This window comes from Alosa alosa, chromosome 17 (assembly GCF_017589495.1).
Source record: "Alosa alosa isolate M-15738 ecotype Scorff River chromosome 17, AALO_Geno_1.1, whole genome shotgun sequence".
Taxonomy (NCBI): Eukaryota; Metazoa; Chordata; class Actinopteri; order Clupeiformes; family Clupeidae; genus Alosa; species Alosa alosa.
The window spans coordinates 15,793,228-15,815,979 of record NC_063205.1 but is presented as its reverse complement, the minus strand read 5'-3'; the positions used below and the strand labels follow the sequence as shown (position 1 = coordinate 15,815,979).

Genomic DNA, 22,752 nt, shown 5'->3' with positions numbered 1-22,752 from the left:
CCTCGACTCTTGGTTCTAAGAATGCAGTATGGTTCAGGTTCCAAGATAGAGCACGGTTCAAACTCTGAGATGTACATTTCATGATCCTGATTTCTGTGTTAGTGTGCAGCTCAGTGTCCCCATCAGAGTTTGATTTTCCACCGCAGTCCATCCTACTGGAGTAAGATGCCATTAACCATGCTGCTGGCTTCTTCCAAATGAGCCCGTTTATCCTCAAATAGCCTTCAAGCTCTAAATTAGGTATTATTTCCAAAACAAGCTCAGAGCTACATTCAGCTGGGTCATTTGTCCTATCATGCTTAGGGTCAGTGCCCACATTTCCTATAAAGCCATAAGAGAAACCAATGGCAAATGAATCACCTGTGATGCTTTTTATACTGAAGTGCAATATATGACATGTGAACAAGCTACATTACCCTGCATGCTAAGAAGACCTCCAGGGGGGAAAAAGTATATGCATGCACACACCATACACAGACACAGACAAACACACACACACACACACACACACACACACACACACACATACACACACACACACACACACACACACACACACACACACACACACACACACACACACATACACACACAGCCAGTAAGTACAAGCATGTGATTACAATCATGTGAATGTACAGCCCCTTTGTGTGTGTGTGTGTATCTGTGTGTGTGCCTGCAATTATGTGCCTGTGATTGTGTGTGTTTGTGTGTGTGCAGACACACAACGAGCACTTGCAAATGCAAATTTCTCTTAAAGCAAAGGGCTGCCAAAATACATCTTTCAGGCTGGAAAAAACGGCACTGTGACAAACCTCACATCAAACGCACCATCCACTGTGGCCCTGCGCTGAGTAGCGCTGAGGCCAGCGAGGGAGGGGAGGGGAGGGGCAGGAAGCCCTGCGGCCGCCTTCTCTACTGCGTGGAGCTGGAGCCAGACTCAAGGCAGGGTGAGTAACAGTAGCCACGGGCTGTGCCAGCAACGGACCGCCACGCTCCCCAAGAGCTGGCCCGTGTACACACACACACACACACACACACACACACAGACACACACACACACACGGAAACACAGACCACACACACACACACAGAAACACAGACACACACACACACACACACACACACACACACACACACACACACAGAAACACACACAGAAACACAGACTACACACACACACACACACACAAACACAGACCACACGCACACACACACAGAAACACAGACTACACACACACACACACACACAGAAACACAGACCACACACACACACACAAACACACACATACACAGACACATACAAGCACACACACATATGCATGTGAGAACAGATACACAAACACACATACAATACTGTACATAGAGAAACATGCATGCTCACAGACATAGACCAGAAACAGACAGACAGACAGACAGACAGACACACACACACACACACACACACACACACTAACGAACACAGACACACACACACACACACACGTCACAATAACTTAATTTTGTTGTTTAGGACAACAACACCATCTGTTACCCTCAGCTCTCAAATTAACCTGTCTGAAACACACAAACAACCCACACAGGCACACACATACACATACACATACACATACACACACGCACACGCACACGCACACGCACACGCACACGCACACGCACACGCACACGCACACGCACACGCACACGCACACACACACACCTAGACATCATGCTAACAACTACAGACTGTTGAATGGCAACATGTCAACCCTGTCACACCCTCTCCTTCTTGCATTCACAGTCTACACGCCCACAACTATTGAAATAAACAACAACGTGTAATCTCAAAACAAGCATCTCGCTACTGATGTTTGTGCATTACATTAAAGTAAATAACACAAAAGAAGTACATCTTATTCACATCTAAAACTTTTGTTCAGAAAAGGAGATTGCCGTACTGGATGCATCTGTTGCTTAGCAACAAGTAACTGGGATTTTAAAACATGAGTTTTTCACACTGGTAGATGTTTGCTACAAAAAAAAAGAAATAAACACAACCCACACTATTGTTAAAAAGCAGTGAACTTGTAAAAAAGTAAAAAGTACTTTTTTGCTCTACCATAATAATGATTTAACACTACAAAAAAGTGTGTATCATCAAAGAACTTTCTTTTTATGTGGACTTGGCATCTCTGAATAGAACAGAAAAAAACCCTGACTTTTTTTAAGTCTCTGTGATTCTTGGAAGAGGCGTAGGAACATGTTCTCATTTGTCTCCAGTGTAATAACCCAGCAGAGATTACAGGGCACAATACAGTGAATACAGATGAATGCAGTGCTACCGCAAAGTTGTGTGCTGAAATTCTAGGAAGCCAAAGCACCCACAAAAACATATCCAAAGTATATAAGTCTGGGACATCTGGGATAGACCTCAGATAAAGTGAGAAGTTGTAGAATAGGACGTGAGACGTGTGTAGAAGTCTGTCAGATCTTAGACAGAAAATGGACTTGTGAAAGTGAACAGGTGAGACCCTCAACACAACACAAGGTCATTAGAGGTCATAGGCTGGAGACAACATGTTGGATGAAGATCAGCATTTGCCTCCAGTTTAGAGAAGCATCTCAATTCCTGTTTCACTGCACATTGTGATATTTGAGCTCAACGGCCAAATTACACCACACCATTCTGTGCTCCTAAAGCACCATGTTAATTGATTGGAACCACACCCATTCCATAAGGTCCTAGGTGAGGCAGCTAAATCATATAGCAAATGCAGCAGTTAGAAAAAAAAGCTACTAGATGGACATATTTGAGGTATGGCACCTTTATGTTGCCTATATTAGAGGAAGCAGAGTCAGTCTCTGCATATCTCTGTCTCTGTTAGAGGCAGTAGAGGCAGTCTCTGCATATCTCTGTCTCTTTTAGAGGCAGTAGAGGCAGTCTCTGCATATCTCTGTATATTATCGACACATCTCTTAGCCACACAAGTGAGTGAGAGTGTGTTTTCATCTCTTAAGGGAATCGGGGGAAACAACGTTTCCTCAATCTGCATTTATGTTTGCTGGCTTACTGAGTGCTTACTTATAAGAAGTGTCTTTTTATTTTCTACCCACAATTTCCGTTAAGCCCCATTTATCCTTCACTCAGAACTTGTGTCAGGTGTGACATTTCACTTTTGTTTATCATCAGCGGCTCCTTCAACGCCAGCGAGGGCCATCACTGCGCGGTGACTGACAGCCAAATTGCGGACGAGCGCAACGGTACATCGTGGCGGCCTCTCATAAGAGGGGACCAGAGCAGACTAGATGCTGTGAGGATCGGATAGGACGTGTCATAGCCAACGCATTTATCGTCTCAACGTAGGCCTGCGCCACCTTGCCCTTGGCTGTTTGCCAAACTTGAGTGTGTGTGTGAGTGTGTGAGTGTGTGTGTGTGTGTGTGTGTGTGTGTGTGTGTGTGTCTGAGTGTGTGTTTGTTAGTATTACATGATATGCTAAATATGTCTTGTTACCAGGCCCTCTATTGATTTCACGGTCCCGTGGGAGACTGCTGAGTAGAGGATACTATGCAGCTTCGCTGTACTATCTGGTGATGTTTTTTAAAGCATCAGACAGTAACATATACGGTGTGTGTGTCACTCTACTCTGGTACACATACATATCACACCACCTTTCATCTATTTACTATGGTCTGAAGAGTTTTGATTGGAAATACAGATATCCTCCTATATTCAAAGATTATTTTTAAGGTTTTTATCTTTAAGATAGGACTGTAGACATTAACAGGAAATGAGTGAGAGAGAGAGATGGGAGTACGATCAGGAAATGACCCATGTCGGAATTGATCCGAGGTCCCTGTGGGCACTCAGACCCTGAATTCATCAGTTTTTTTTTAGTTGGCGTCTAAACAGACCGGACCAGACCTACTGTACCAGTCAGACCTCTGTGAAAATTGTTCAGTTACCTTTCCCGATTTGACGTGCATTGTGTACATATGAATATTAAAGTGGTGGTGCTTGTGCCCTCAATCAAGTTGACATAATTATGTTCACATAATTACATAATTATCAATCTCAATAGCATAGCTGCGGCATCACCTCTGGCTCATATATAAGGCTGTACTTTTTGATAATACAGGACTTCCTGTGGTGTAATATAAGCTGTTCTCATAGTTGGAGATCTAATGGTTCAACATATCTAAATACACGCCTAATCTTGACTGAATGTCACTCAAAAGGTCTTAGTGGCCTGGTACAGTTTTTTTGTACTTGTAAGTTTTGTGCTTTGAACATTTGCACTCTTACTTTTCATTTAATTAAATTAAACATTCATCAAAAGAGGTCCATCAGCAACCCCACAGCGTGACTAGTTGCTTTGTTCAATACACACCTGTGGAAATAGATATTACAAATTCTGCAAACATGTTTGACAAAGAAAAGAAAAAAAAACCCAAATATAAACATGCAATAGGATACACATACTCATAGATACCACACACATATTCCAGATAGATAGTAACTACTTCATTAGGTAGTGAGAAGGGGATGTCCAAACACAAGCAGCACAGAGTACGCACAAACAGAGTGTGTGTGCCTCTGTGCCCACCGGAATCTGCCTGGACAGTAATTTGATTCATGTCCAGTGGCAGCGGACGCCAAAACAGACAGTGCAACACTAAGCACTGTCCATATTTACCCATGTCCGCTGGTCTGTTTGGCGGCCGAGGCACAAGCTCTGGAGCCATCCCCAAGGGTCACTTAACCTCATTTCCAAGGTAAACTGTCTCATTATGGTAGAGGACCCCATAATGTCAGTTTTGTTTTGACAATAAATATGGACGGTCCTTCCCTGTTATGGGGTCAAATGACCTCATCAAGACAGGGTCTTATCTATAATTAGCCTACTGTACACCTACTTGTCCTCCTACACATAATTTCAAAAGTAAACATTTATGAAGACATTTTCCAATTATATGCCAAGGACAGGCTTTCAGTACATACAATATGAAAATAATGCATTGGCACACAGTTAAAGTACATACATAGTAAACTATTAACCATTAAACAATATTAAACATATTAACTCTTAAAAGACCTGAGTTTAACACATATTGCCACATCCTGACATTGTGTCTAAAAATGCTTTTTGCTCCAGATACATACTGATCTCCGTCAAGGTTATGATTTTGCTGTGATTTGTTTGTCAACAGGATTATGGAAAATTGGGCATTTGATCTTGGAAGAGGTATATGCTCTGCATATGTAGAGTAGGGTAGAGTAAAGCTTTAAAGGGACACCAGGCAAGCCTGATGCTTTTTCTCTACAAAACTCCCCCTCGCTCGGTCTAAAGCTCTTTTCCTTTTCTTTGCGTCTTCTGTCAAGGGTTTTCGCTGCACTTCTTCGCCGGCTCTGCCATTATACACACGTTTGCAACAATCGCTAGCGTTTCGTTAGCCTGCCTCTGTGCTGTAAACTGATCCTGCTTCGGTCGGCGGGTAGGATACACCGAACTTGCAAGCGGGATATTCTTCCTACAGGCAGGGGCGAGAGAGAGCCTTCATTAAGCCCGTAATGAGTCATTTAACCATATACCGACTTACGAAGATGATTAATTAACACGAAAACATTGCCTGGTGCCCCTTTAATGTCCCAGAGGAGCACTGTGGCCATATATAGGCCTACTAACACATATTAGCCGTATTGTAGCCATTATCCTACATACTAGCATGTATGTAACCTCTAAGAAGTTGGTCTCTATGTGGATGGGAATAGGGAATGAGTCAGACTAAGACACAAAACTGAGACACAAAAAAAAAAAACAATTCAGTGGCAGTGCTAAATGTTGCGCTGGATTTCAAACAGGAAGCAATAAAGATGAGTGGTACTTTTATGGGGCAGCATTGAGCTCTGGCTATTAATATACTCCAAAATGAGCTGTCTCCAGTTGCTGTGGCCCTTGCTAATAACTGCAGACGGGAGGGTAGGACACCAATGCATTGTCATACACAAGGCATGGCATTCTTCTCAGTGAGAACTGTTTTGGATGGAGCCTGGCTCGGTGTAGAGCTACAGTAGGCGCTGCAAATGCTGTGTATCCAGAAATATCGAGTGCGCTGGCACGTCCACAGGTGCAGAGGTCTGCTGGCAGACACAAAGAAGAGTGACCTTGCAGGCCAAGATTTGGACAGAGTCGGCCCTGACACAATAACAAACTGCTGACCAGGCAGCCCCTCTCCTCTATAGTCAGTGCTATCTCAGATAATGTGCTGTATTTATTGTGGAAAACACAAGCACACACACACACACACACACACACACACACACACACACACACACACACAGTCGATATACAGTGCAGAGATAACTGCAAAAGCATACTTATTGGGGGAAAAGCCTTTGCTTTCTTTTTTCTTTCTTCTGCCGGCTATGAATTCAGCTACAGCATATATTAGCCAACTCTGTGAGACTTAGAAACAGTGGAAGGAAGGAAGCGCAGATATGTTTGCTGTGTATGTTTCCCCTGCATTTTTAATTTCTCCTTCTCCTTGTTGCTGTTTGTCAATAGTAGCCTTTGATCGTTTCCCCATTTCCGTTGAAGCAGCATTCACATTATACATAATACATTTCATGACAGCAACACATTTTGAATGTAATTTGAATTAATGGGAGAGACTGAGTGAGTAAGAGAAAGAGAGGGAGACAGATGTCAGAGGCAGAGGATGTTTGTTCCTTACTTTGCTATTTTCTTATTGTTATTTTATAAATGGATTATAATAACTTTTTGTTATTTCCAGTGTTGGTTTTGCTCAGCATTTATATTAATACATCTCCTGACAAAATGAGATGATGAATTTCAATGAGAGAGAGAAAGAAAGAGAGAGAGAGAGAATATGTCCCCACCTGTCCCTCTCTCACTATGTCTGTTTATTTTTTTCCCTCTGTGACCCTCTCTATCTGATCTTTCACAGGTCTCATCTCTCACAGGTCTATCTCTCCAGCCAGTGGCTTTGGTGTTTGTTTGGTGCGGAGGCTGAGAGATGGGGTGGAGATGGGGGCTTAGTCAGGGGCCAGGCGGAGTCTCTGGAGCCTCTCTCTCTCTGCCCTGGAACGGATCAGTGTGGAAGAGGTGGAGGAGGAGGAGGAGGAAAAGGAGGAGGAGGAGGAGTGCTGAAGCATCTGCTCATCTGCTGGAGGCACACACACACACACACACACACACACACACACACACACACACTTCCTGTCCCAAAACCCCAAACCCCAGCACCCCAGCACTCATCTGCCAACCAGCCTGCTGCTGGGGGTGACGACACATCCACTGTGCGTGCCAGACATGACACACATAGCCAGCCAGCCAGCCAAACAAACACACACACACACACACACACACACACACACCAAACACTGCTGTCCATCATGTGTGTCTGCGTATGTGTGTTTTAGTGTTGATTTCCCATTCGTTTACCCCCCCGGCTGCTCTCTTCAGGCTAAAAGGCTGTCACAGAAACGAGTGCCTTTGCCAGTGACAGTGGCAGCTGCAGCCGCAACAACAGCAGCAGCAGTGACAGTGGCAGCAGGAGTACTCCATGCTGTCTGACGCCGCCTCCTCACAGAGATCGCGAGACGTACTTTTCATCATAAAGACTCACGCAGAGAGCATCCTCCACCACCACCACCACAGCATATGTTTACAGACCTCACAGGAACCATTACTGGTCTGGGAACTCGGGAGAGGAGAAGAGAGGTTTGACTCTGCCATGAGGGGCTCAGATGGCACAACAAGGTTGGATGTGTGAAGAAGCATCTGGTGACAATGAACAAGTGTCTCCCATCATTACAATCTCTTCACAAAATGACACACAGCTGAATCAGAAGAACATGCACCATGCATGCGAGACAGGTCCCCATCTGCCCAAAGTCCAATTCCTAAGCCCCCCAAGAACCGTGTGTAATTCACTGGCATGTTCAAGAATGATGGTCATGTCATTGCCAGGACACTGGCAAAGACAGCGTTATGTGTAGTTATAGGTAATGCTGTCTAAAACGGTTGTTGTTTTGTATCTGCAAGACAAAGAAAAACCGTTAAACGGCCATTTCAGAGCATGTTTGGTGAGATAAAAATGTTTAACCACTGGTAGCCACTGTCAGACACTTCATTCTCTGTTTAAAAGGGGGCGAGATGGCTGACATTACCTTCCTGGATGGATGACACACTAAAAAAAAGAAATGTCCTTACAAAAAAAAAGTCAGTGCAGAAACTCAGTGCAAGGTTGGTTTCTGTGAAAATGTTCTGTGCTTGTTCTTGTCTTGCAATATGACGATTCCTTCTCTATGGTCTATGGGAAAAGCCTTGAGAATGTCTTCCAATCGCTCTGTGCATCCAAACATTGCCTGACATTGCTGAGTCTCAAACATGTCTACTTCATCATGGACCAATGCAGCTGATAATTCAAGGCTTGTTTTGTAAGAATTGTATCCTCAGGCATAATAAATCACTTGGGCGAGTGAAGGATGAGGACTTGATGGTTTTACTATAAATTATGTTTTTATTTAGCATGAAGGCTATGTATATAATGTATGTCTTTAAATTTGTAAAATATGCCCTGTTCTGGTCAGTCAGGGAAGCCTGGATGAGTGTGCTGAAAGCTATGGATGGTACAGTGACCCCTCTATCAAGAAGACCTTGCTTCTGATGTCTGCACATCTTTTGAGCAAAAACCCTTCCCTTTGCAACGCTCTCTCATTAAGCATGAGGCCTTCAGCGGTGTTAATTGGGTTGACCTTAATACTTTCCACAAGTGGACCTCTGTCCATCCCTGCTAGGGGGCCATTAAACCCCATCAGGAGACTGTCTTATCTATAATTACACCTGTAATTTCCTGTGCATTATTTCACCAAGAAACCTTTTGTGGGGTAGCTTAATGCACTAAATACACTTTAGATAACTCAGGGACTATCTTAATCCAAGATGAATGTGGACTGTACACTGAATGTACGCAATCAAGCAGCTGTTAAGACTTTTTGAGAAAAATATTCTCAAGTTCAAACTGAAGGTTCTTTAGTTTTGAACAGGGTAGGAATTTCACGGCGGCCACGTCGTTGCCCCTTGCGTTGGCGTGAAGCCCCTTTGAAAATCATAGGTTTACAGGCCACGGTGGCCTTGATGCCCCCTTCTTTCAATATTCTGCTTTGCGTCCTACTAATAGCGTATAATAACCTACTAAATTAATTTAGTCTTTTACGCAGTGGAGAAAGTGACAGCGCAAGAAAGAAAGTGCGTCCAAATTCACCCATTCTTCTCAGTTGAACTACTCACGAAGTAGCCTATTCATCACACAGACATCACAAGTATCACATGAAAGAGCTTTTTCTCAGCTTTTAAACAATGTTAGCCGATAATTGCTGTGTTGAACGGTTCGCGAGAAAAGTAAATAATATAATTCAATTTAATCATACATTCTACTGAATGTTTTGCGTCCCTGATTTCCCAACCCATTCATCTCGGTGGAATACTTCACGAACCCGTCTTTTAACACATGACCAGAATAAACAGCAGACCTTACCGAACACAAAGGTGTAAAGCAGTCCCCTGTACAGTTAGCCGTTCCAGAGTAATCCAGTTTTGAATTTGCAGTAAATTTCGACATGCATGGATGTCTCCAAATTTGGGCTTTAAGTTTTACAATGTGTTTAAATTGTTCCACATGATTTCATAACGGGCCAAATACAAAATAAATGTTACAAATATCGCCTAGATATTGGTAAATCAGAGGACAGCTGACTAAGAGTTTGTGAAAGTAGCCTTAATGATCACAAAATACTAAGCATGCATCTAGGCTATTTGAGTTTCTTAAAGCTGAGCTGTGCTTAAATTTAAATTGTTCAATACATGATTTCATAGCAGGCCAAATATAAAATAAATGTTATATATAGCCTAGATATCTGTAATTATTAGATGATCAGATGATTTACAGTTCTATGTAATGTCATGTTTCATGTTTTTGTAATGTTTCATACAGTGATGCAGGTCTACTGCAGTGAATAGGCTAAATACAACTTATTTAATCATTTTTATAGCCTACTACTGTATAGTTAACTTTGGCCTTGGTGCCCTGAAATGTGGCCTTTGTGCCCCCACCAAATATGTCCAACTGAAGGCAAAGTGGCCTTGCCCCCAGAATGGTGAAATTCCAAGCCTGGTTTTGAACAAATACCATTGTACTCACAGAACTCTTTTCAGCTATAAAGAGTCATCTAGCCAGTACTGAGTAGTCACCACCACTATGAAGCATTACACAAAGCCATCACAGGACGTATTTACTTTGATTTACTTATACAATATGGACATTTCAAACAAGCTGTATACGAGCCCAGCGTCAACAACAGCAGCGGCATCACTGCTTTATATACCTGACACACGTTTGCTGCCATAAATATTCACGCTCATATTGGAGCATATAGCCTCGCTGGTTGTATGGAGATGTGCTTCGACACCACTGCCATGACCAGGTTGCTTGTGACATTCACTCCATTTTCATGCTCTCGCAGGCTCTCTCGCCTTCTCAGCCGTTTGATCCTTTCGGGAACCCATGCAAGCACGCATTCCTGTTTGGAGTGCAGTACTGTATACTGATGAGCGCGAGCTGGCTGGCTGGCTGGCAGAAGAGGATTTTTTGAGTCGTTAGTCAAATATGTAGCGGACACGAGAGCAGGCTATCAACGGCCAGTGTTGTGGGAGAGCTCAAGGTGATACTAGCAGCTGAATCAATTTGTCGTTGTTTTTCTGTTTTTCTTTTTTCGGTCACACAAAAGCTTACACATTTTCTCAGAGTGTCTTGTGTGCTTGTCCGTATTATACTTTGCAAAGGGATTTTGTCAGAACACAATAGTTGGTCTCTTCACTGGCTAGTGGGGGTGTGTGTAATTCTCAGGGACTGGAAGCCTTCACTCTTCAATGAGTTCCCAACCTGTCAGTGGCTCTGCGGTGCCACCGCTGAAAATTAAATTCACCCACTTGGCTTCACGTTCCTTCATTTTCTCTCTAATTAACAGGGCTACCAGGTAAAGGTTGGCACTATAACGCGTCTGGACGGAGAAGAAAAGGCCCTGGAACGAGGAGCTTCTGAGGCATGTGACCTTCATGTGTCCTTCACGAGTGAAGACGGGATTGGATCTCTCGGCTCATGCCGAGCTATTTCATTACAAGCGGCCATGACAGTTCTGCATGTCCCTCTGAGCACGACTGGCGTGCTCTACAGAGCCCTGTATAACACACTGTATAACACACTGACGAAGGCCATAAGGCCGAAACGTTTGTTCATTTACCCCTGTTGCTAATAAAATAAATCAGCGAGAAAAAAAGTTTTTTTTGGAGTGCGACCAATCTTTGTTTTTATATAACAGTGGAAATGAATGGGAGAAATTAAGAATGGCAAATAGTCTACTGTACATACATATACATGCATAGCCTACACACATACATACATGCAGACAGATAGAAAGAAAGAAAAGCCTGTTTTGGAGCCTCTCTGCACCAAGTGTACATTTCTATTCAATAAAAGAACTGATGAGCTTAACTAAAGCACTTTGGGTGTTTGTCCTGGGACTCTGTCAAAAATCTGTCAGAGTCGGTGATGAGCCTGAGGGATTAGATGTGCTTACTGGAATTTGTTAAACAATTCTTTTTTGAAAGTTTTTTTTAAAAAATGTTTTGCTTTCCCCCCATAACACATGCATGACTAAATATCTACTTGCTGAGATAAATGGCTGCATCCTTTGACAACTTCTAAAGTAAAAACAAGAGTAGCTATCTCCCTATTTATCTCTCTCCCTCTCTCTTTCCCTCCATCCCTCCCTCTGCCCCGCCCCCCCTCTCTCTCTCTGGCTCTCTCTTTTCAATCCTTCCTAGCTGACTGCAGGAGACTCAGGTCACATCTGTAATCTGCTCTTAATTCACGGAGGGTGCATTAATAATTAAGTGTAAAGCCTCCTCCTCTCCACTCCTCTCCACTCAGCCCTGGGAGTGCTACTGCTAGTGCTAGCATTAGCGGTCTTCAGTGGCGTCATTAGTGTTTCAGCACACGGCTTGGGGCCAGACGAATCACGCTGCAGGGATGCTACATACCGCAGTCCATGTCAAACATATCTCTACGCTATTACTCTACATATCAAAGACCTGACGAGCAACACCCTGTAAATCAGTGGTTCTCAACCTTTTTTCAGTGATGTACCCCCTGTGAAATATTTTTTCAGCCAAGTACCCCCTAACCAGCGCAAAGCATTTTTAGTTGAGAAAAAAGACTTTAAACAGAGCACTCTGCCATCAGTGTCTAATTTATTAAACTTTGGAATTGATAAACACATACAAAATTCAAACATTTGGAAAAAAATGTTTTTAAAGTATTTTTGCATGGATTCTACTTTTTAAATATATGTATATCTTAAAATCTCACTGCCCCCTGGAGTGCGTTCACGCACACCCATTTGAGAACCACTGCTGGAGATAAACACACACGTTTGCACACAGACACACAGACACACACACACACACACTCACACACACACACTAAGCTACATACACGCGTAGTCATATACACAATTACATGCATGCACATACAATGTGCTCTCACTCTCTCTCTCTCTCTCTCTCTCTCTCTCACACACAGACACACACACACACACACACACACACACACACACACACACTAAGCTACATACACGCGTAGTCATATACACAATTACATGCATGCACATACAATGTGCTCTCACTCTCTCTCTCTCTCTCTCTCTCTCTCTCTCTCTCTCTCACACACACACATACACAGTCAGACACACAGACACACACACACACACACACACACACACACACGTTTGGCTACACACAGTCTGTAATATGTGAAGTGCTTCTCTCAAGCAGGTGTTCCGAACACTGCAGCATGTCCTCAATATTATTACCATAATAATCATAGCTATACATGCATCCAGAGTTACAAAATCAAATATGACATTCATTACCCATAGGAAAGAAGAGTTGTCCGCACACTGCAATCTCCCAGAACAACTATTGAGTTAAAAACATAAGCATAAGCAAACAAAAACATATGTTTTTAACTCAATAAACTCCTCTTCTTTCCTTGATAAGCCTTTTTTGTACTGCACCTGGCCTCAGTGAGGTGGGAAGTGCATACAATCACAATACAAGAGAAATTCATTCTTCAGGGATAGAGGTGTGTGTGTGGGGTAGACTCTCTGACCTCTGTGAAATTAGGCCCACTCCTACGCATCACAGGAGATGCCAGGGGTGTGACTGCCTTATATAAGACAGCAATCTGTGTTGAGGGAATGTAAAGATAGCAATAGGTAGCATATAGGAATAAAGTGCAGTTTGACTGAACAAACTGGCACACATTATCGTTCATAACTGATTCTGCATACCGGCACTGAATCTTACAGTGGGGCAAAGTACCGGACTGAACCGGCTCACTTTCACCCCTGTTCATCAACAAAGACAAACTAACAATGAAACTAACTTTTTCTCCCTCTCTCTCCCTCTCTCTTTGTCTGTAGTTGGATGCTCTGTAGACATTGGGTTTGCTCTGTAGACATCTGCTCTGTAGACATCTGCATTGGTTTAATCCTAGCTCTACCTCAATCAACTAGCAAGGTTTTTTTTTTTTTTTTTTTCGTTTTTCGACATACACAAGAGTCAGAACTTGCGATTTAACCGGTCAGTGATAACCCTTTGTTAACTCAACTGCAGTGCTCACACTTTATGACTATCAGCCACTGATGAAGCCTAATGCATCCTGTTTGCATATCAACTGCAGCTGGTGTGGTTCACTTTGTGGGGAAGTCAATAATGTCTAAGTAAAGCTTTTCTAATCGCCGCTAATGCCTCCACTACATTTGTCTTTAATGTGATATTAAGGATGTAATCCTCTGCTGTGACAGAGATGGGGCCTCGAGGAGGAGAGATATTTAAAGGATCGCACACCACAGCTATTAAAAAATAACACCTGCGTAAGACCCCCCTACTGACTATTATAGACTTAAGCTTAATATCCATACAGACCTCTTTATTTCAATAATGCCTTAGGGAAGGAAATAAGTCAGATCAGTCTTCAACTTGTATGTTGTGATGGAAGATGTACACAGATGTACTGTATGTAACCTTTGTTGAGTATACTGCGCAAGTGTCCTTATCTGGACTCAAACCTGTAGCAGCAGCATGAGAGGCAGACACACTAGCAAGGAGACACAAACCCATGGGTAGTAGCGTCTGTTCTCAATAAAAAAAATATAATGTCCGCAACACTGCTTTTGACTCCCAATTATTTAATAGCCTGTTGTGCATTAAACAATTGGGAGTCAAAAGCAATGTTGCGGACATTATATTTTTTCAATTGAGTAGTTTTCTTTTGTCCTGCACCTGCCAGAAGGTGGGATGTGCACACAATAACTGTTTGCTGATAGTAGCGTCTGTTCCCCACGCATCTTGGGGAGTGAGGTTTACACACAGCACAGGCTACCTGCCGTTACATATAACATACTCTGCATACAGTAGTCTCCGTCAAAGACATTGGGATCAGAAGACAAGCTGTTGTTTATTTTTTGTAACACGTAAGGCATAGCTGATGAGGCTACTGTTGATGACAGACATACAGTATGTGTTCAGATATTGTAGAGGCAGAAAGGAGCCAAATAATTGGTTCAAAGTGGAGCTGGGCCATTGAGTGATTGGTTGAAAGAGGACTACAATGCCATCTGATTGGTTAGAGTAGTAGGAAGTGTCTGGGCGATTGGCTGCAGAAGGACAGGGAGCCTGTGGTGACCTAGCACAGGAATATTAAATAATATCTGTGAAACACTTCACCAACCTCACACTACAATTCTGCCAAGGATTTGAGGTCACTTCCTGTCTAATGACATCATTATCATCACTCCCTCCTCCACAGTACCCTCTCAATCCCCCCGGGAGCATCTTACAGTAAATGTCACATCTCTGAATAACTCACGAGTGACAGCTTTCAGGAACGGCACCCACGGGTGACCAACGCCGATTTAAAAAGCACCCGTGAGAATTCGGAGCATTTTATGAGCTCCGCTGATGGGGAACACTAGCCTAGAAATCTAGACGCACCCTGGCGGCGGCAAATTAATTTGCTCAGCCTGTACGTCTAGTATCGAACCATAGGGATTTCTATTGGCTTAGCACCGTGGATGTTCTCCAATCACAGCTCTATTTTGTTAGAGAGTCTTAAGTAGGGCTTAACAGGATAACGACAGTCCCTGCGACTGTGAACAACAAGGAAGGTGGCTATGGCGAACTAAGAGCGGTTGTTTGAATCGGCGTTGGCGTCAACTTTGGAGGAGTTGGACTTGTGCTTTTCTTTGAAAGTTGAGCAACACAATGCACTTAAGTCATTACTTTCGAAGAAGGATGTATTTGCCGTTTTGCCGACCGGATACGGATATGGTCGTAGCGCTGGCCTATTGCATGCCTAGGCCGTTTGAAAGACAATTCTCTGCCCGCCCCTTGGATTAAGCGAGGTGAATGGTTCGATGCCAGACTATACATCTCAATGATATAGGATAGCCCCGCCAGGCTAGGGGAACACCACAGTGAGCCCACTTCTAAAAACGACACAGAGGTGAGGAGATGACAGCGGGGTACAGTCACTGTGAATGTAGCACCTCCTGCGCTTACTGCTTGTTGACCCTGCCATTATTTGATCTCCATTTTCTAATTTCATCCATTCTATTCATTATACCCCGAGCACATTTGATATGCTAGCCACAAAATGAGAGGTGATAGCATTGCTGTGTGCGGTGTGATTCAGACAGCTTGACAAAAGACCTCAAAGCAAGCCTTGTTTACCACTGCTTTTAAAACGGGAAACCATTTTCTCTGACTGCCTAGCTGTGCGGACTCGCTCCTTTAGCCTCACTGGCCAAGTGAAAGGCCTGGCAAGGTCATCGGTTCAATACCTGGGAATGAAATGTATCGATTAAAGTATATAACAGCTCTGCTGTTGTGGTTGCTTTTAAAAGCATCTACTACATATCAATGTGGTTACGCAGTCAATAGATTTGTCTACTATAGTTGAGTAGGGAGAGGTGGTACATGTGTGTGCGTGTGTGTGTGTGTTTGTCTGTGTGTGACATTGTGTGACAGTGTTAGTATGTGTTTGTGTGAAGAAGTGACAACAAATACCACCAGTATTGGAGAATGTGCATGTGCTTTTACAGTAAAAAAAAAGTCCTCACAAAAGAGCCCAGTCATTCAATCACATTATTGATTTACAGGACAATGTGCATGTGAACAAGTGATAGGCATGAGCAAATAAATCAGCGTGGAGGAGAGTGCTGGTGCATTATAAGAGAGAGAGAGAGAGAGAGAGAGAGAGAGAGAGAGAGAGAGAACGGCTTATCCCCAGTAAGTGTTATTGCTGGGGCAGGGAGAATTTGCTGAAGTGTCTGTTCACCCAGGGCCTGGCTACAGGGACAAATGCAGGGTTTGCTGAGTGTCACCGCTACCATTCCACTGCCATTGTGTGTAAAACTGTTAGGCCTCTCTTTCTTTCTCTCTGTGTGTGTGTGTGTGCATGTGTGTGTGTGCATGTGTGTGTGTGTGTGTGTGTGTGTGTGTGTGTGTGTGTGCATGCATCTGCCTTTCTGTTAGCAGTTCATGAAAGCTTTGTGTGTCTGCTGTCAGTAAGGGTGTGTATGTCTGTGAGCATGTGTGTCTGTGAGCATGTGTGTGTGTGCGTATGTGTGTGTGTGTGTGTGTGTGTGTGTGTGTGTGTGTGTGTGTGTGTGTGTGTGTGTGTGTGTAAGAGTGCACCGAGTAGTGTCCTCTGTGGGAGGGTGCTGATGTAACACCCTGTGTGTATTCCGGCTCACATCAGGTCATCTGGGAGAAGGCCTGAAGGACACTGTGTTGGGTCATGAATTATTTGCACCCCCTACACTACACCACAGCCTAGCCTGACTGGGATAAGGATATTTGGACATTTCACATAAAACTGAGGAACAAGAAAAAAATATGTTCCCCAAGCCTGAAGCCCAGTCTTCCACAAATGTATATGGGAGGGGATTAATCTAAGGTGGCAAGTTTACAACGGGCAAAATGTACTGGCAGGCAATACTGGTCAAACAACACCCTCAAAATCAACTAGAGGTCACGTCCTTAATTTATTTTTAGGCGAACACACAGATGTTTACGGCTATTATGCCACCACTCATACTAACACTTGTTTTTTGGCATCAGCCAATGAGTGGCCAGCGCAAGCACTTGGCCACCTACCAAACGATTTTCATCCAGACTAATACACATACAGCCAGCCTGTTAATGGACATGTGTCCGCCTGCGAATACACACTGCCGGCATGCTGAGCCATTTGGTCAGGGAGGGGAGCTAAAGGTCAAGCACAGCAGGAGCTTCAGTGGGCCAATGTGACCAGGGTTCACCTGAGGTAATTTGCAAGCCATTAGGCATCTGTGTGTGTGTGTGTGTGTGTGTGTGTGTGTGTGTGTATGTGTGTGTGTGTGTACATGTATCCTTCTAATAGGAAAGATCAACATTCCTCTTGTGTGCGAGAAGCATACCAAGAGCCCAATGCAGTCATCCATAGCATACTGAAATCACACACACCTGACTGACACATAAAAGTGACCTAACAAGCTGTATGTTTGTCTCACTGGTTAATATCACAGCTTTTAATTCGTGCATTCATTGACCCATCCATCAGCTAGTTCATTTCTCTCTCCCCTTCCTTCAATCCCTCCATTATCATCAATAATTCCAGAGTACAGTCATCAATATTTCACCACCTTGTATTTCTATAAAGTATTCACTCTACAACCAAAACGTCAGAGGCAGCACTGTACTGTACATGGACCCGCAAAGTAGAGTGTAGAGTTTGGACTCAGGGGGAAGGTGTTACCGAGCTCTCCTTACATAGTAGGCGTAGGTCAGCCCTTAAATCAACAGTAGGTTGGGAGATGGGGGTGACGTGCGGCAGATGCCCAATGAAGCCTGCTCTCAAGGAGAAACAATGATAACCCCTTCAAAAATCAGCCCCTAGGCTACAGAATACCTAGCCACAAACACCGCCTGACTCGGACAGACATTCGATAGAAATAAATTATTAATGGCAGAAATATCTCCTTAGCATTAACAGAGGCAACAGGAGATGGACATGTCCATATTTTATTTTTTCACCTTTTACTTACGGTTAAAACTCAAGTGTATGATTCATTAATGCAATGCGAAATCTTCCACCTTGGTGAAATATGGTTTGGCATACAGTATCATCGGTGGGGTTCTGACACAGTCGGTAGGGCTATCATAAGGCCACTAGCACAAATGTATAGCGAGAGCTCCTAAGACAGTCTAAATGAAATCAGAATATGATAATAAATATTCCAGACTACATTACCTCCTCCTGAGGCTGACTAGATCGTTTCTGCTGTTGCTCCTTGGTGGCTGTCATGGTGTAATCTCGCAAAAGCTCTGTCTTCTTCTGACGGCTCGTTCAGATCCCGGTATGATACATTCGCGAGCTACTTGAAAGGGAATTGATCATACGGCTGAACTACGCGGCGTGATGCGCGCCCGTCTGCCAAACTGACTGCCAGTCCCGCGAAATAAAGAACCCAAATCAGACAGATGTCTCGATTCCAAGAATTCCTCGGGTTACCTAGAGGTTGTGCCGATTCTATAAGCGCCTAATCTAGAGCGCACGAGATTTGACACTTGCCTACAATTCTCAGTTTCTTCTTTTTGAATGCAGGTCTTTTCACCGTCTGATTTTTTGTACTTCGAATGCAATGAAAAGGACCAGTTTTCTAACCCCGTCTCCAAACAGCTCGGTGGGTGCCAACAAGCCAATCCGACCACTGGATATTACCCCGGCTCCCGCATTGAATAATGCACGACAAAACGGGGAGGGGGGGCGGGAGGATAAACGCTACGTGTTCACAACTCACAGCCAACGCTTAAAGATTCAGGGGCATACACGCACACATAGATGTTACCCTATTTAGTTTGAGTCACTAATTTGAATGACAGCCGACTGAGAGAGAAAGAGAGAGAGAGAGAGAGAGAGAGAGAGAGAAATATAAATGCTACCACTTTCTGTTTTTGGAAACCGGTTTAGTCATGACACGTCCGCTGTCCGTGGTGCTGAAACGGCAGCAGTGTTCACAGATTCACCAGGCATCCCAGTGAGCTCTCGATTGAGTCGATTGGGCTCACTTCCCGTTCATCTTGAGCTGAAGACTTTCACTGGGGCAAAATTTACATCGATGGGAACACAACCAATAAGCTATTAGCCGACTGCAACCATTAGAGCACAATTAACCGTAACACAGCGAAAATCGGCTTGAACAGGAGCCTAATCTGCAGGCAAATCACCTTAAATGAGATGAGTATTTCTTTTTTATTCGAGGCTGTTTACGGTGCTGGCAGTGACATTATGGTTGCACTGGTAAATGGGGGATGCTTTGAGAGTCACCAGAGACAGTGTCATCTTGTGAAGGTCCTACACACAAGACAGCCAGTGAGTGCACTTCTAGGCAACTCTTTGAAATGTTCATGGGTGAGGTGACACTTATTATACAGAGATGTGGAGTTCAGATGTATGTACGTGGGGCTAATCATCTGAGATTATAGTCTGACTTTGATCTTTATATCAAATTCATGCTTGTCTGCACTTTCTGAGGCTGAACATTTCCCATACAATAAACTGCTACTACTTTGACTAACTTGGAGTATGTCTCTATCTCTGTCTTTTTCCCCCCATAAAGGTATTGTATCGGCTTCTGGTGCACTGTGAAGATAGAGGAGATGAGTGCCAGTGCTTTCTGATTAATACCACTGTCAGGACACAGCTGAATGAAGGCTGTGTTTGTATGACTATTAACTAATTACAGGGTCAGTGTATGGTCATATCTCTTCCACCCAAGACTCACATTCAGTGCAAAGCACCATACAAAAGAGCCTGACTGCAATTGTTTTGTTAAAGCCCAGGCCTGATGATAGTGAAAGGGAGATGGACTGCTCTGTTGATTACAAGGATACAAGGATACAAGGAAGTTTATTGTCACATGCATATAGTTACTGGAAGTAAGAAATGCAGTGAAATTATGTCTGGTGTCAGCCTATTTGTGCATTAATGGGGGTTAAAAGTGCAGTAGAAGAGGGGTTTAGTAGATTAAGGGCCCGTCCACATGGAGACGCTTTTTAGGTTAAACACAGAGGTTTTGCTTCGTCTTGGCCGAGCGTCCAAACGAATCCTGTAAACGCACTGCCCGAAACCGCACTTTTCTGAAACCTGGTCCCAGAGTGGAGAAATCTGAAACCGTAGCCCGTTTGAATTCGTTTAGACAGCGAAACCGCACATCCTGCTTGCGTATTGATGATGTCATCGCCACACCTCAGCTGCCCTGGACTTGCACTTATAGTATTGCCTAACAATACTAGTTTTCATACATGACATTACCTACGATTACACTCCGTAAGATAAATATCACAACTGGTGCTGCGCAGCGCCGATAGCTTATGACTTGGTGGACTGAACACTGTTTTTTAATGCATTCTAGCTACCTACGATTACACTCCGTAAGATAAATATCACAACTGGCGATAAGTTCTCTAAAGACGCGAGAGAACTTAAGTTATTAGGAAAGTGCGGTGTAAGTTTAGGCTACATTAATTTGTGCGTAGTGCCAGTGTCATTCATTTATTTTACATGTCTTACAACATATATAGGCTACATGCATTCACAGTCGAGTGAAATCAGATATAAGCATACAAACGTATTGACTGTTACTAACGAAGGTTTTATAGCAATATTATAAATGTGGCGACAGAATAGCCTAGAACTTGGGTAAGCCTTGCGTTTAGTAGCCTAATTGCGGTGATAGCCAAAACTAATGTGAATCACGGACTATCCTACAACCAAAGAAAGTAAAGGTGAGTAGGCCTACCTGCGTTAGCCAAATAAAGGACGGGACTGCACCCTTCACAAACCGTTAAATAAAGTTTATTAGTTTTACAGTTGACTACAGTTGACAGTTCACCATCAGTCCACACAAACAATTCTGGTTTCCTTGCACTAGCCATTTCGTCATAGCCTATTCTGTCTGTTTATAAAGCACAAACTTTGGTCAATTTCTGTAAAGAAACAGTGCCACCTATAGGCCTGGGGTGGGAAGTAACGTGTTGAGTTGTGTTGAGATGGATCCGTTTGGACGCAAATATTCTTGATGCGGTTTCAGGGAAGACTGAGGAAAAAAGATCGGTTTCGTACGTGTGGACTAGCCCTAAGTGGCAAGGGCTGCATAAGAAAGGTGGGGGAGGATTGGGATTGGGGGGCACCAACAAGGCGCACCCAAGAGCAACAGGGGCAAGGAAAAACTCCCTTACCAAGGAAGAAACCTTGGGCAGATCCACGGCTCAAGGGGCTAACCCAACTGCCAGGGGTCTTGGTGTGTGTGTTGGGGGGATTATACCACCACCATGACTTTTGGTTGATAACAAAACCACAGAGTTATATTTTCAAGGGAAGTAACACACACACACACACACACACACACACACAAACACACACACACACACACACACACACACACACACACACACACACACACACTTCAGGAATTGGCAATTGGCATAGTGTTGCTTTAATATTTTTAATGCATAATGTATAAATGGTTATGATGCTAATAAAACTTTGGTAACACTTTACTTGACAGGTGAGTTCATAACACATTCATAGCAGCTGTCATAGACTGCACATAAAGCATTCATGACTGTTTCATGAGACATGACTCAACATTCATACCAAACCTTTCATGAATGTCAAAGACAGAACGACAAAAATGTGTCAAAATAATAGTCCAACAATTGCAAAGCAGCATTGCTGTTTTTGTTCCAAACCTCTTACCTCATCACGTCACATCTGAGTCAATGGGCTACTCCAGTGCCAAAAAGACAGAACATGGTCAAGCAAATAATTTTTGTTTCATAAAAATGTATTTGTTTTATGATACCTTTGCAGATGATTCTCATCTTTTGCTACTGGGAATGTCCAACCGTTCCAGGTTACACAAATACGGGTCAGCTGAATGTAGGCTAGTTTACCTCCCAGTGTTAAATTCAGCGATTATGAATACTTCACAACTTGTATAGTAAAGTGACATTCGATGTAGACTTCATAAGATATTCATGAAATATTTACAAAGGCTGGAGAGAAAAACGGCAATGCTGCTTTGCGATTGTTGGACTTGTTGACAAGTTGTCATCGTTCTGTCTTCCACAGTCATGAATGCTTTATGTGCAGTTTATGACAGCTGCTATGAATGTGTTATGAACTTACCCATCAGGTAAAGTACCAAAACTTTAAATAGAGCTTTGCCTTCCATATAAAGTTATATAACTAGATAACCATAATGCTGTCTAAAGCTGTCCAAAACTTGCTTTCAGAGGATTGTTATATCGGTTGGATATCTGTTGCAGGTTGAGAAATAGAGTACTGATGCAAGCTAAGCCCTCACTGATGATGCAAGCTTAGCCCTCACTGCCCAGTCCATCTCTTATCAATAACACTGATGTTGCACACCAGCAGAGTGATGAATATGTGAGTGTGTTTCTTACAAAGAGATCATCATTCTCAAGCACATATTTCTTTCTACAAAGAGATCATCATTCTCAAGCACATACCACTTTCTGCCCTTTCCATTCTAGCCTGGATAGCAATAGAGACCCTCCGCC

General features: G+C 43.4%; 1 protein-coding gene across 2 annotated transcripts in view; it reads right to left on the bottom strand.

Moving 5' to 3' along the window:
- LOC125310508 (inactive dipeptidyl peptidase 10-like) overlaps positions 1–22,752 on the bottom strand; it is a 135,696-nt gene that overhangs the window by 60,878 nt on the left and 52,066 nt on the right. The window contains exon 1 of one of the 2 annotated variants that reach the window (XM_048268010.1): positions 18,416–18,913. The exons of the other annotated variant lie outside the window; for it this stretch is intronic. Coding sequence (XP_048123967.1) covers positions 18,416–18,469 — 54 coding nt within the window. The 5' untranslated portion in view covers positions 18,470–18,913. Of the gene's footprint in view, positions 1–18,415; positions 18,914–22,752 lie in introns of those variants that run through there. 2 annotated transcript variants of the gene reach the window in all.